Below are 16,749 nucleotides of genomic sequence, written 5' to 3'. Positions count from 1 at the left end.
TGAGAGAAGATTCTCATGCAAACATATTTTGACAACTTATATTTAAAATGGTTCTCTGAATAACAACATTTTGCATTTATTATGTAATTAAAAATTTAAGAACTTAAAATTTACATAAATATAAATTGAATTGTATCTGAAATTGACATTTTAGAAAATAAAAGCCTTTCCAGCACGTAATGAGAAAATGGTTAGATTAGGAATATCTGCAAACTATTCACGTAGAGTTATGAAATTTTAATCTCATATAATGCATATAGTAAAACCAAGTTACCAAACATTTTAGAAAGTTACCAAACTCTAAACCTTTAAATGCTCTTTAACTTCAATTGAGTAGTCAAAAATACTGAATTTTCCCCATTCTAATGGTTTAATTACCATAACACTAATACCAATCATCGAGCTGGAGCGCCATGTGAAAATCAAGCGCCTATCCTACAAAATTTACTCTGTGATTTGAAAGAAATGCACCTTTTAAACGTGTGTAAGGTCTCCACGTTTTCACTCAGCCACTACTGGCACAGTGGTGAAGATATCATTCTAGCTCTTAGTCATGCTTTAAATTAATAACATGTATACCCTCTACAGGTAAACATTTTGCTCAGAACAAAAAAATTCATTTTTGATTTTCAGACATTCCATTCCTGTATATTTTTTGACAATACACGATGTGGCTATACATTGGAATGCAAATACATGCAATGTCCTTAAAAATATATTCCTAATTTTTAGTCTTCACAGTCTTTAAATTTTTAGAAATTAAAATTTCTTGGCAAATCTAATATTTAATTTCATTATTTACTTTTTAATTATTATCACATGAAACCAGATTTCTAACAGAACTTTTCGAGATGTTGTAATTTCGTTTCATGTTAATTACCTGAAAATATTTTTGCACAAGCTTTTTAAATCTTCATTGAATTTCGTACTTTTATGAATGCTGGGTTTACACTCGGCCAGTTATAAGACGGACAGTAGGCAGCGCATGCGTAGGAAAGCTGAAAAATGCTGTTCGGTTGGCAGCAAGTAATTGTCGAGACGGGACTACAACATTCCACTGCATTGTATTTTTTTTTCTGTACTGTTGTAGAATTTGGCGGTTTTTTTGGCTTAAAAAAATTGATCACTCTTCGTTCTTTCCGATGCTAAGTTGTGTTTGTGTGAGTTTGCGTTGTGTTCATTTGATTTTCCATCCTCTATAGTTTTCCAACTTTAGGCATATTGACCTTTTTTTTTTAATTTTAATTATGTATCTTCGTGTAATTGTACATTATTTTAATACGATACGCAATGAAAAAGAATATCTCTGGGACGCCAAAACATCAATTTATAACCAAGCACGAAATGTCTGAATCTTTCTTATGAAATTCTGGCAAACATAAATCAATCCCTTTCAGCGCATGCGTTGTCTACTTATCGTCTTATAACTGACCGAGTGTAAAAAAACCAAAAACTAAATTTGACTTTTATTCAAATGAAAACAAAAGATATAAATACCACCCAGATATATTTTGCTGTTTAACAGTAATCTTTATTTTTTTAAAAACTTTTTTTTTAACATGGCTTAAGAAAAACAAATGCCATGAAAATTACTTATACCATTGAGTCCCTTTAAATATTCATGTTACTTAAAACTGCATGCTTTAATGTTAATTTGTTTCAATTCGCATGTTCGAATATATATATATATATATATATATATATATATATATATATATATATATATATATATATTAAAGATAAAATATTGGAAAAGAAATTCGCTATTTTTTGCTTATTTCAAAACCCAGCTTCCTATTGAATCAATATAAAATAAGGGCTGCAATCAGACGTTATAAATGACCTTGAAAATTTTAACATTCATATATTTCACAAATTTCCGTCTGTCACCTGCAGACTCCGTAAACTTTAACAAACAGCTTATTTAACAAACATATTTTAAGAAATGGAAATTATTCAAGATTTCAATTCCTATTTATTTTTATACTTGGATCAAAATTACCATTTTAAAAATATATATGACGTGTTTTGTCTACAGTAGTGTATAAAAGTGGGTGGACAAACCTAAATTACAATTTCAGCTGCACAAGAGCATTAATGCAAAATGTGGAGCAAAATCATCCCTTCCGTTTTGAGTATTTTCAGTTTGTTGGCAGTAATTCGAGCCCAATCGATTGACGATTATTATCAATGCTTTACGTATTCCGAGTGCGTTTCAGGTAATTATATAAAGTCATATATCGTATATTCACCGTAAATTGAAATTTACTCTTTTATTAGAAGAATAAAAAGTAAAATTATTTCTTTTTTTTCATTACATTCGAATATTTTTATTTTGCAACCGAAATTCATTTATGGCAAAAATTATTGAAACATTTAGTCAACTTTTTTTTTCTATTTCAGTACGGGTTATTATCCATTGCACAGAGTCATACTTTCACTAGATTAATGGAGTAACTAATAATTAAATTCTTAAAAACAGTAAAGAAATTTATGAAATCGTGCATGAACAGGTTAACAAAATTAGAAATTCCGACGATCATGTAATTAAATAAAAAATGAATAACAATGTATCATATATAAATTTGATTTGTGTCAAGTAACACCAGAGCATATAATGAATAACATTGACTGTTCCATACATTATAACATTGACTATTATATTATACTATGAAATAATTGTGCAAAATAATTCAATATCTTATTTATTGCAGATGGACTTCAACACCAAGGCATATTGAATTGCTTCTTTTCTCTGTCTTACGAGGTAAAATCTATCATTATTTAACTGGTAGTGGCAATTTCAAAATTAATTTTCCATATCAAGGGAACACTTACCTGTTCACAAATCGTAGTCCACACAATAAAATGTAATTTATCATGAAAAATATAAATTAATAGCAAATTTCAAACCAAGTTTATCATGTAATTTTCCCTATCAAAGGAAACTTAACTGTTCGTAAGTCAAAGTGGACTCAATAAAATGTAATTTTATCATGAAAAATTTAGTTCAGTGGCAAATTTCGAGCAATGTTTATAATGAAATTTATCATATTAAAGGAAACCTACTTGTTCGAAAATCAAAGCAGACTCAATAAAATGTAATTTATTATGAGAAATATAGATCAGTAGCAAATTTTGAACCAAGATTATCATGTAATTTTATATATCAAAGGAAACCTGTCTTTTAGTAAATCAAAGAGGATGCAATAAAATTTAATTCATCATGAACAATATATTGTAGCAAATTTCGAACTAAGCTTATCATGTAATTTTCTATATCAACGGAAACCTATCTCTCTCAAATCATAGTAGACACAATAATTTTAAAAAGACTTTTCATCAAAGAAATAAAATAAATATTTTTTAAATATCTATTTGTACAGAAAATTCGTCAGATGGGAGAGATCTCCAATAAATTTCATAATTCATGTTAATGGTTTAACTTGCAAGAAAACATGAAAAAAATTTAGCAAAACACAGTCAAAGACAGAACTTGCACAGATTAACTATACTTACACATGAAGCAAACTGCTTGCAAAATTAAACCACTGCAAGAAGAATTCAGCATAAAATACAGGATTTCTCCGGAATTAACAGCTCAGAGAGTGAATTTATTCTATTCTCTGGTTTCTTTCCTTGGACTTTATATAAGGTTACTGGCAAGATAAAAAATGTCATAGAAGAATCATCGTCTTAAAAGAGATATCGCTTTCACTCCTGCATATTCGAAATTCTTTGTTTTTGTCACCAGTGTCTTCGCTAATGCCAGGAATCATAGATATGGCATCCAAATAAAATATCTGTAAAACATTTTTCCTTACTGCCAGATCAACAACAGAGGAAAACACCATTATAAATACATAAAACTCTATTTCCCAATTTTCTTAAATGAATTTTACCCGTAACTGGAAACGGGAGTCAAAATGACTCCGGATTGTTCATTAGCTCTGATTATCACATATTATTTTGTCCTTGAATGCAGTCATCTCCTAGTACCTTCAGCAGTCTGTTGGTAAAAATTTAAATACGAGCATGTGCGTATAAACGAGTTGTTCTTTTACAAAATTTTTGGTATTATTTATGAAGTCATTGACTCCATGTCTCCCAAACTGCTTTTAATTTTTTAATGGAAAAAAATACAGAATTATTCTTAAAATAATACTTTAAAATATTGTATTTTTTATTTTTGTTTTTTAAATTCTAATAATTATCAATATTAGTGTAATTCCAGAGTATCTGAATGAAGTAAATACTCATTAGAAGATCGTTAAGGTTTTTCTTATAATAACTTTCCAATATTTAATATTATAACATTTAACATTTTTAATATTAATATGTTTAATATTTTTGGTAACTACATCATTTGTAAAATGCATATTGTTTCCAAAAAAAATTCCAAGTACTGTTTGCAAAAGACAAAAAAAGAAAAATGACAATGGGGTCATGACTACATGTCTCTAACGAGTGAGGAAATGTCTCCAGTTACGGGTTAACCCAGAATTCATTATTCTTTGAAAAGTCACAAAATTCGCTTATAACAACATTATATTTAATAGTATTTATGAAAAAAAATTGTAGAAAATCTATTGCTAAGTCTGGAGTATAAGGGGGGGGGGGGGTATTGTTCCAGTTTTATTTACATTTATAATACATATGCATGTACATTGGCTTCTTCATTTTAGGATCGACAACCAATATTCCGTTACGTTCAGGAAAATTTCTACTCGTACAATACTGACAGCATAGCCCAAGCACTACAGATTTATTGTACACTAAGCGGAGATGCACAAGTGAGTATTATTGATTGGCGATACTTTTTTGCAACTGAAAAGTATTATAGATTGAAATTTAAATATTTGTGTTTTTGATTACAAAAATTAGTCGCATTTTTTTTCCTTAGATATTTATTAATAGATATATCTTTATAAATTAATGCTTAAATTCAATCATTGAAAATTACAATTATTTATTTTATGTATATATTATTGAATCCAATATATGTTTATTATTTTTTAAAGAATTTTGTGCTTCCGTATACTATGTAGATCTCATTATTTGAAATCTTTTTTTATAGTTTGATGCATTTCGAAAAACTCTCAATGGCGTTATCAGCTATAAGAATGTAAGTAATATGATATTAAATTCATTTATTATTTCCTGTTAACTATCAATACTCATACTTGTCTTGACTAATTGAAAAAATAATCTTAAAGAAAAATGCGATTTCGTGTATGTTTACAAATGATCATGATTTCTAATTAATATTGCAGATTGTCGTATAGAGATTTTGATTGCATTTTTCAATATTTTTAAGATGATATTTCATGACTCCTTCCTCATTTTTAAATATATACATATATCATGTTGTTGTTAAAAATACGAATCTCTCCTTCTTCATAATATTTTGTTAAATAAACATTTTTAAAGCATTAATTCTATTGAAAGATCATGCGTTCTTATTACAATAATTTTAGTCAATATTTTTTTTTAATTTAGCAATTCTAGATTTGAAACGAAATTTTTTCAATTTCAGTGACATTGAAACTTTAAAATATTCTATGTAGATAGTGAATATTGATTTAAGAATTCAGCAGAAATAATGTTAATCCATATTGTTGTGTGAAACGTAACAATTGAATTTATACGAAATTTCAATGTATTTTTTTGCTTCGTTCTCCGCCCAAAAAAATTCTGCAGTACTTATAAACATTTAATTAAAAAAAAAATTAAAATATATTTATTTTATTTTTCACTAAAATAACACAAAAAAAATTATTATTTCTTTTACTGGAATTTCTAAAGTGGTACAATTTTGCCTAAGAAAATTCAGAACAATATTTTAGAGATGTATATTTTAATGTCCTTTATACTCTCATATCTGACCATTTAACCATAAAATAAACTATCTGAATGTGATTTAATACGTGCATTCATATGATAATCACGATCTATTGTGCAAAAAAATTGCTTCAAATCCATTTCTCTGAAAAAGCTATTTTTCAATTTTAGCTACAAAATAGAAGTATTCTAAAATATATATTTGTATGAATAAGGATTGAAGGTTATAATACAATCTCCATGGGACATAAAATAATAGCACAAAAATAATAGAACCAAATTCTTTTGGACGCTTCTATTATCAAGCTTTGATACATTGGTTTAAAATTTGCAATATCGTACAATTTTTTACAATACTTTAGATCATCCGTTACTCCTTAAAAGAATTGCCTCATGTACCAAGTAAGGGCAATGGATTTGCCGGCTACGATATAAACGCAGATTTCATAATCTTCTCTTTTTTGAATGCAGGAATATAAAGGGAAAATGCAATTGCTTTGCATTTTAAGTTCATTATAACATTTTTTTTTTAATTCTCTATGTATAAACTCCTTGTGTGCCAACAAGTATACCACAAGGTTGACACATGTAAATCATTACACAATTGATAGTGGGTTGATAATTTAGTACACGATTGATAGTGGAAGAAAATTCAAATGGAAAGACACAAATGGAAAGAAAAAAGGGAAAACAAAAAAATACACAAATACAAACAAAAAAATAAAACAATATCGCTCACATACTAACGGAAACATAGAGTAAATGATATAATACAATTAGAAAAGCATGACCAAATAAAAATAAAATATTCAAAATGCAAATGCAAAAAGTATATATGCAGATATATGTAGGCAAACACACAGAAATAAAGTCTAAATAATACGGGAAAAAATATCAATAATATATGCACAAAAGGAAATGAAAGATTATTTGCTCTACACAAAGGCAGTTAAATGAGGAGGCCAAGTTATATTGTTCTTTAGAAGGCAATTCCTAAGTCTACGTCATTCGGTAATAAATTTGGTACATTCAAATATCAAATGCTTGGGATTCTGGACTTGTGATTCCACTGTAGCATGAACATCTGTCCATCGGCGATAAACTGAAAGCATATTTTTGCACAAATGTCTGTACAGGATTCATGTTAGAACATCGTGCTTTCAGAAATGTTTATTTTATCTGCAATAAGATTTTATTTGTCATTCCATTTGCAGTGCATGGATTTGAACAATAATATATGCATCAATCTTACTAATACACATATATCTATCCGGTGTTTATTTTATGAATATATTTAAAAATAGCAGAATTATCTACAAAAAAAAATATAGGATGTGAATCATAAAACTCAATTTTTGTGAACTATCAAGAAAAACAGGTTAATTATATAGTTACAAGCACATTCAATAAATAACCGAATGTCATCAATCCCTGACGTCACTAAAAATGCATTGATTGATAATTTCTTACCGAGTTATGAATTCAAATAGAGTGATTTAGGAATGAAACTTGGCAAAATCTAATTAAGGCAAATACTATATTTCAAAGTAATAAAACTCCATTTTTTGACATTTGTGTTTCAATTTCACTTGATATATGGATTGATAACGATATTGTACAATGTCTATAAATTATTTTGTTTATTTTATAGATGGCATGCAATTCTCCACAGATGCAGCGTCAGTGTGACAATGCAAAAAGTTTACTGGTAAATACTTTTATAATTAATTGCAGGAAAATACTTTGTAACATTTTATTCCTTTCATTTTATGATCTCGAACAATACGTTGAGTATTTTACAGTTAGTATTTCCTGAGACTGTTTCATGTAATCTGTTAATATATGGATCCACTCAATTCTCCAACCTGAGTTTTAAATGCCAGTGAAAAGATTGAACATCATCGCTCACATTATCTCACAGGATTCTAGGTGATTTCTATTAGTAAAAATAATATCGAATTCGAAAACCAAGCAATTGCAAACGTTGCGCAAACTTTTTAATTATTAAAATATGTAATACTAAAATTAAATTTTATACAATAAAGGAATAAATTCCCAAAAATATTCAAAACAAAATTATGCACCAAAGATTCAAATGAATAATAAAAAATGTAAAACTCTTCAATATTTTTTTCAATTATTGATCTATAATAAATGTCATTTCAGAGCAAGATTATACATCGAAAATTCAAATGAATAATAAAAAAATCTTCAGTAAAAATAATGTAAAACTCTTAAATAATTTTTCAATTATTGATATATAATAAATGTCATTTAAGATCAAGATTATGCACCAAAAATTCAATGAATAATAAAAAATCTAAATTTCTTCAACAATATTTTAAATTATTGATCTATAATAAATGTCATTTCAGAACTGAATTTTTAAAATTAAACTGGCGGTCGAAATCTTTGAACTATTTTGCCAGACTTGAAAATCTGAGAACATTACTAACAATTTCTTAGTAAAATAACAATTTTAAGTCCAAACAACCTTTAAAAAATTGTTCACAAATAATTGAAAAAAAATATTTATAGATGATAAAGATTGGTTATTGTACAATCCTTGAGTATCAGCCTTCGACAGTTCTGCTCAATCTTATTTACCAACCCAGGTAGCACATCCTGTTGCCCAATATTATACAACATTATATTATATAATTTAATATTTAAAATATTATACAATAATTTTAAAGTCGTATAAGATTGTACAATGTATATGCACTACTTGGGAAGACACTTCTGAAACGCCAAAACAAATCTGACTAATGTAATAAAAAATATACCAAAAATAAAAATAAAAAAATAAAATTCAATTATTTTGAGTGGTTTAGATTTACAATCATTTTAATAGCAACCAATGGGAATCTGCCTTGCATTGTGAAGTGGGATTCTTACGCTGGCCCGAGAACAACGGGCCATTTTGTAGAAAAAATTAACTTTAGCGTATATAATTTGTGAATTAATGAGTGGAGTTAAACTATCAAGAAAAGCCCATTAAAAGATTTAAAATCAGTTTCGAAACGTGGTATTTCACGTAAGTAAAGTAAGATTGAGTGGGCAATCAAATTTCTAATCTACCAAAATGCATTTGCTAGGAAATGCATTTTTTATTTTGAATTACTTGTACTTTTCTGATGTTAGTCTTAGCTGCAAAAATTCAGATGTAAGATGTAATCATGATAATGGACCTGATTGCTTGTTTATATAAACATTTTGTTTTCAAGCTATAATTCGGAACATAACTGACTTTTGACAAGCCTTTAGTTTGATATTTTCTCCCTAATTGTGGGCATTTTGTCGAATTTTATATCAAGGCATTTAGCCAAAGTTACCCTTTCAACAAAATTTTAAAAAATGATAAAAGTATTTGGCAATAATCTTTTGTGCCTTTTTATGAATAAAATAACCTTATCAGTATTAACAAATATTATCTGAAGTTCTAACCATTCCTTCAAAAAATTAAAAAAGCTTTTGCAAAATTATAAGAATAATTTTTTCTGATTAAATTTCAAGAAAAATCAAAAGTAAGAATGTAAAAAAAATCTCCCTAAAATAATGTCATAAGTCATAAAGTAATGTAATAAGTCAGTGTGTCATTTTGCATTATGCAAATTTAAGAAATTCAATTTGTGTATAGGTCTGCATGCCTGTCCAGTGCAAGTTTAATATCAAGAGAAATGCCTTTTCTGATCATTTTATGGCGAAGTCCTTCCCTTACCAGTCTCAGAATTTAAAATATTCTTTCCGAAAACAAACTGATCCGAAGACAAAACACTAGATCCATGAAAGTGAAACAGCTATCGTTTTTGGCAGGAGTTTTCACTCATTTTCTCCGTAGTATTTAAAAGACTTTGTAATTTTGAGGAAGTTTGTCATCTTTGCCATACTTAAGGGAATATAGGACTTCTAAAGTACTTTTATGAACTTTTTATGTCTGCATTTGATTGCTGAAAAACTTCAGAACATTTTAAGGTATGGCACATGTGTGTGCGTTAGTTAGTTAAAAAATATATAGTCAAAAACGTGAAGGTCACTGTTGACTTTTCACTCAAAAACATGAAGATCAGTGGTATTTGATTGTGATATTCGTGATTATAGAAGTTTTATAAAGGATTTTTTTCTTTAAAGTCATTTTTCTCAATACTATATTTTCAGAGTATAAGCACAGGATTAAACCCAAAATGGTTCATCGTTATCAATTTGAAAATTTTCAGGTATACTTATACATACATAATAAAGAAAATCATGCAAATTAAAACATAATTACGTATACTTTTATCATATTTAACAGCATAAAAATTAAAATAACTCCAGTAAATCTATTAAAATACTTATCCTATGCATGACTATAACTTTCTTTGGGAGTAAATTGATGTAACATCTGTTTATATAAGTTGCTTATTTTCTGAAAACTTACATTACAAGCAAATTCTGCCTTCGACAATTTAAACGGAACTCATTTTTTGCTTATATATTTTAATTAAATAAAATTATTTCACAGACTTAAAAATCCATAAATATAAATGTAAATGTCTTATGAAACTGTGGCAGAAAATATGTATTAAGTTTAAGTATTATTTTTTTACATTAGAGAGAGTCGCATTTAGCCAACTTTCGAATTCTCTTTTACATGTAAAGGTCCTATATCCCCTTAAATATCATAAGAACTGACTTAGCTATCTATCATGTAATTAAGCCTTTCTGTAAAAACTTTAGAAAAAGTTGAAGTGAAATCAAATTGCAATGCAACCTTCTGAGAGCAATGTTTAAAATTTTATTTGCACTAGATACTTCTTTTATATTTAATCTTTTGAATGCATCTTATATATAGGTTTTTTGATTTCATATGGTATGCACTCATTCTTAACTATATACTTACACCTTATTATTATAGCATTTAACTTGGTTTACAACTTTTTTCAAAAATGTCAGCCATTGAAACATCCATAAATATCCTTGCTTTCTATAAGCACACCGATTTCTTTAGAAAAATGAGAAATAAAAATTTGTCCCTCGTTTATTTTATGCTAGACAATGTCTTTCATATTAACCATATATCTTAACTTTATTTGCATGCATCATTTCTTGAGTTTGATAAAACGGGTTTCACTTTAACTTTTCGAAACCGTTTTATTTTAAAAACTAAAGTTTAGTATTTTAATAAAATGTAATCAAAATTTGTTTACTTTACTTAAAAAAATTATTATGTATAACAATGTAAAGTAACTCAATATAGTTTCAAGTGGTTTTGCAAATATATTCCAAATCCTTTAATCAAAGGTACATATATTTAATTCATTCTTTACATTATGTAATTAGAATATAATTCATTAACTCTTTAGTTCACTTCAATCTTATTTGTATATTTTTATTCATGAATTGACAACTTAATGGCTTTTGTTTGCAGAAATGTTTTTTCTCGTTCCTTCGTTCCTTGAAGCAACTGAACTTATGTTAAACAATCCAGGCATAGAGGACTCAAGAATTGTTAATTTCCGGTACCTAATTAATGAGTCAAGTTGAAATTTGTTTCTTATCTGTAATATGTATCAAATTATTTTTCAAAAATAAAAATTATTGCATTCAATTAGCGAAGGTCTTTAATGTATGTTTATTAATCCATTTTTATATGAATTTCTATTTTACACAACGAAATTGCTTCAGTTTAAATCATGAAGCTGTTTCACTATTATTGCATATCTCTGTTGAAAATTGTTTGAATTATTTCAAAAAAAAATAATTCAAACAAGTTTAAATTTACATAAGTTGATTGAATATCTTCTCAAATGGTTTTGTGAATTTCACAAAACATATATAAAAGCTCTATAGCACCCAAAATGATGCGTATGTATGCATAACCAAAAGAATTTTGTATAAATGTTTGTCTCTGACTTTCTTTTATACTTAAACACAATTTGCTGAATATACTAAAGATTCGTTATATGGTGATGGAAATATGACCTCCTTTTTGTCCCTCCGGGGGAGGACACTTCAAAATGAGAATGAGATGCTTCTGGCATGGTGGTTGGATCTCGCCTCCCTGGAAGGGATACGAAAAGGTGGAGATCTGGCTCCTCCCATCGATGACGGGACGTACTTCCTTAGGAAAGGGTTGTCCTGGTGATGATACTTAGGACTCAACCACAGTTTCCGCCAGTGTTGTTGTTGCGGCGGTCCGGTCATTTAGTATTTATTATCCGTGTGCCTTCTTCGGACGGGTGGGAGAGTCAGTGATATGACTCACATACTTCTTGATATCATCCCTTGGAAGTTTTGCCCGGCATTTTATGTAATTTTGCAATTTAAATATCAAGAGACATGTTGAATTCTCTTTATCTTGCTAGTTTTACGATTCTTAATTTCCTTGTTTATATAGCCTCCAATTAAAAAAGATAATAAAACTTGAAACTTGGGTATTTGTTGAAGGCAGAGTTCCTAAGGCTCTTCCCATGATCTCGCCTCCTGTAAGTTTAAAGTATTTTTTTTTTAATATTTTTACTATTTATTTTCATCTAAGCAGATGTAAACCTTCACTTTACTAGATTTGAGAACAAAAAAGAAATCCAATGACTTTGAAAAAAAACGTTATCATGTGAAGTTGTCGTTTCAATAATTAGATCGCACAGTATACTTTGAGCTAATATCAGCAATAATTAGTATTAGTAACATCAGTAGAGTTTCGATCGAAAATATGGTATATCCGATCGCCTGAAAGAGTTCTCATCAATAGATCACATTTTTTATATTCAGTAGGTTATTTAAATGATTAAAAATTTACCGTTTTTCTGTTATAGTCAGGTTGCCTGGCCTGATAAATGTGTTGAGCTACTGTTTACTGTTACAGTCAAGTTGCTTGGTCTGATAAATGTGTTGAACTACCGTTTTACTGTTATAATCAGGTTGCTTGGCCTGACAGTGTTGAGCTACCATATTCTACTGTTATAGTTAGGTTGCTTGGCCTGATAAATGTGTTGAACTACCATTTTACTGTTATACTCAGGTCACTTGATCTGATAAATGTGTTGAGCTACCGTTTACTGTTATACTCAGATTACTTGGTCTGATAAATGAGTTGAGCTATCGTTTTACTGTTATAGTCAGGTTACTTGGCCTGATAAATGTGCTGAGCTACCGTTTTACTGTTATAGTCAGGTGCTTGGTCTGATAAAATCTAATTTAATTAAATCTCTAAATAACCGAATGTTTCAATATATTGTTAGTATGGGAAAGTTTAAGCACATTTTAGAAAATATTTTTTAAAGATGTTTAAATCTCTTGTTGACGAAGAAATTTTGGAATGTCTGTGCCGATAATAATGATGAATTATGTGTTTTGGCGCTTTACAGGAGGGAAAATTGATTCTATACTTATCCAAATTTAACAAAGATACACTTTAGAAAGAGAAAATGTTCACGGTGGAGCGATGTTTTTTTTTTATTTCTTATTTAGAATTTTAAAGAATTAAAAATTAATCGAAACTTTAATTTCCGAAAATATAACTGAACAAATTGATTTTTACGCAATTTTAAAATTAGGATAAAATCTCTTTTATCATAACAGTTAATTGTGCAAATGTTTCCCAAATTTGGCAATTTAAAAAGAAATTTAGCGGAAAAAAGAACTTTAGAAAAATGGATATCTTTGTTAATCTGAAAATTAAAACATTTTCAATACTTCGTTAAATATTTAATCCCGTTATTTTCTTCTGTTACAGAAAGCTATAGAAGAGTTCTGTTTAATATCTATTAGATTTAAATAGTGAACAAGGAAGTTAAATGACACTTTTGCGAAATTTGAAAGACAGATGCTGCATTATAATATCATTTGATAGGGATTTTACACCATTTGAATAACACATATGCACAATAAATAGAACATTTGTAAGTCTATTAAAATAAAATTACCTTCATGTCTGATGCAAATTACTGCTTACATTTTGTGTGTGTGTGTGTGCAAATCGTGAACATGAAGCCATGTATAAGAGATTTAATGCATAGTAAGCACAGCTAATTCTTGGGAAATAACAGGTGGCTTTCATGAAAACGGCTATTATTTGATAGTCTATTATTACACGTTGCATTGTATTTAAAGGGAAAAGACATCTAAAGGAATAATTTCTCTAAAATTAGAAAACAAATTGAGAACAAGAAAAAAATAAAATTGTATATACAAGGTGGGTATAAAATAACTTTCCCTCTTTAGCGGCTTTTATAGCTAAAACGAATGAGCGAAATGAAACCACATTTCATATATGGACTGGCATGGGAAGAAAAATTCCGCAGAAAAAATAATTATTATTAAAAGTTTCCGATAGGAGAAATATTGTCGTTGTTGTCACGTATGAACCAGGAAATTTGCATACCGAAATGGATCATGCAAAATGCATTCCTTATAAAAAGGGAAGAACAAATGACCTGTTAGCAGTTTGTTCTTGATTGTTGATATGGGCTTAATATGGACCTTACCTTACTTCAGCATGCTTTGCTGGCAACTGTTAAACTGTTCTGCACTAGAAGTGATGTCGTGGCTGCTCTTGAGAAAACCTGCATGTCTTGAGACAGAACATAAGATGGACTGGTATGAACATAGAAACTGACAGTTTACACGCAGAAGTAGTGGAGAACGTCATTCACTGTATCCAATATGTTGTACACAGGGAAGGTCAGAATATTGAAAATGTTGCACGGCGTCCAGGGGATATTAATATTCATGAATAGAAGATTATTTTCTGTGAGTTTAATGAATTCACTCATAACTTTACTCCTACAGGTACTTTTCTTACTAATTTTTTCTCTGCGGAATTCTTTTTCCCATGCCTTCCACAGTCTGTATGTAATGTGGTTTCATTTCGTTCAATCTTTTTAGCTGCAGACCCCGCCAAACAAGGAAAGTTATTTTATGGCTTTTCTTATTTCTAAATATTTTCATTTATACAAATATAACAACATATAAATAATGTACGTAAATACGCTTCAACAAGATTATCTTATATTTCCATTTTCATTAAATTTCAAACTGGAGTTTTTAAACTAAAAACTGGAATTAAAAAAACTATTTTTGATTTCAGTAGATTTCTTTATTATTTAAAATAAAAAATAAAAGGTGCAATCAGTGTTCGGTTCTCATTTTATACGCTGGTTGTGATTAGACTAATTTCAGTATATTTCATTTGATGTATGCTGTTATTTCGATGAAAATAAAGAGCCGAATCTATGAATATATTTCCATTGGTAAAATAATGTTCATTAAAGCTTTTTATGAAATCATATATCATTTCAAATGTCTCTCTCCTCTATATATTTTTAAATTCAAAATCCACAATCACAATCCATATTCAAATTTCAATTTTAGATATAATTTAAAACAAATATTTCTTGATAAGTGAAACGTTATCCAGTATTCAGCTCGCGACAAATGTTTCTTCATTAGACATTTAATTTTTAAAAAATCTATAAAATGTACCATGGTATTGGAATAGTATCAAAAATTAGACTTTACATTTACAATTTTCATATAGCATATGTAGCAAATTTATTTAATAATGTATTGTAATTTTAATGTATAAATGAAAAATGTTAAGGTATTCATACTTACACAACATGATTTTGATAAAAATCCACCTCTCAAATGTGTATAAGTTTTTCCTATTTTCTCAATCTTTTCTGTCTCTTCTATCATTGCGATTAACATGTCATTCCAGTTCTTAGCATTCTTTAGATTAAGAACATGTAAAATCCTCCAAAGATGAACATTTTATTCATATGAAGCATAAAAGCACAAATTTCTAATTTAAAAACATTCCCCACCTGATTATTTTCTAAGCACCCGATGAGCTTATATATTGGAATACAAATATAATCGAATGTCTTCCAAAAATTTATAAAATATTTAAAAACTTTCTAAATGTGTAGCAGTTGCATTACTCTATCTTCTCTTTTGGATAATAGATGGCGATGCCTGATTAGGTACGCATCCCATAGTGCATTGCGATTTAAATAATGAGATGAAAAAGGAATGGGAAGAAGGCGAAACAGGCCGCTCCACATTCAAAATAATATCGAAAGTTTCTCTCTACGCCGTTAACTGGAACAGAGTGGATGTCCTTTTCTTCGCTGGACACGGTCCATTCCCGATATACCTACACAGATTCCATCTGGCCAACTCTCCTTACTGTAGCTGTGGGGAGATAGGATCCTCAATTCACTATGACACCGAATGCCTACTGACTCTCTCATGGCACATGAGAAAGCCAGAAACAAATCTCGAGGAACAAAGGTACAGGAGAGTTGCATCGAATACCCTTTCACATGGCAAGATCCACTCCATAGTAAACCATATTCATAAATACCAAGACCTCTTCAAGACTACACAATAGCTGAGACCAAAATGCCACTTGTCAAAATCAGCCGAAATTATAACTTCAAAAGTCCCTCAAAAGGGCAGTTCTTACGAAGGAAATCAAAACCACAAGACTCAGACGGACGCTACAGATTTCTGACTCTTCAGTGATTATTCACATATGCTTATACATGTCATACAGATGTTCTCAATGTAATTTATTAATTTTTTTTTTCAGTTAGTAATCTCATTTCCCTGCAAGTTCAACCCATAGTCACCATTTCTTTAAGTATTGTTGTCCCCATCCATCCAGTTATTACTTCACCAAAAAATTAAATACAGTCGTATAGGATTTGACACCGATGGGATTCTCTCTTCAGAACCCTGGATGGTCTGTCGTCTCTTTCTTTATATCAAAAATTTTCACTTTTTTTTCCCTTCCATCTTGTGCTCATCCAACTGGTTAGATAACTTAGAGTTATACACCGGGGGCACAGGATGACTTTATGTTATGTTCTGTTGAGAAGTGCTCGCGTTACTGTCTTGTCATGTTTTGTGTGAAAGTGA

General features: G+C 29.1%; 1 protein-coding gene across 1 annotated transcript; it reads left to right on the top strand.

Annotated features, from left to right (window-relative positions):
- The first annotated feature begins 2,058 nt into the window (after positions 1-2,058).
- Positions 2,059-11,431, top strand: LOC129971628 (uncharacterized). The gene is made up of 6 exons (XM_056085580.1): positions 2,059-2,219; positions 2,715-2,767; positions 4,686-4,793; positions 5,078-5,125; positions 7,493-7,549; positions 11,252-11,431. The coding sequence occupies exons 1-6, from the start codon at positions 2,105-2,107 to the stop codon at positions 11,300-11,302; spliced, it is 432 nt and encodes a 143-aa protein (XP_055941555.1). The 5' UTR covers positions 2,059-2,104; the 3' UTR covers positions 11,303-11,431.
- Positions 11,432-16,749: the final 5,318 nt, after the last annotated feature.

Source organism: Argiope bruennichi, chromosome 1, assembly GCF_947563725.1.
Source record: "Argiope bruennichi chromosome 1, qqArgBrue1.1, whole genome shotgun sequence".
Classification (NCBI taxonomy): domain Eukaryota; kingdom Metazoa; phylum Arthropoda; class Arachnida; order Araneae; family Araneidae; genus Argiope; species Argiope bruennichi.
The sequence above is the reverse complement of the archived record's forward strand: the minus strand, read 5'-3'. Positions and strand labels throughout refer to the sequence as shown.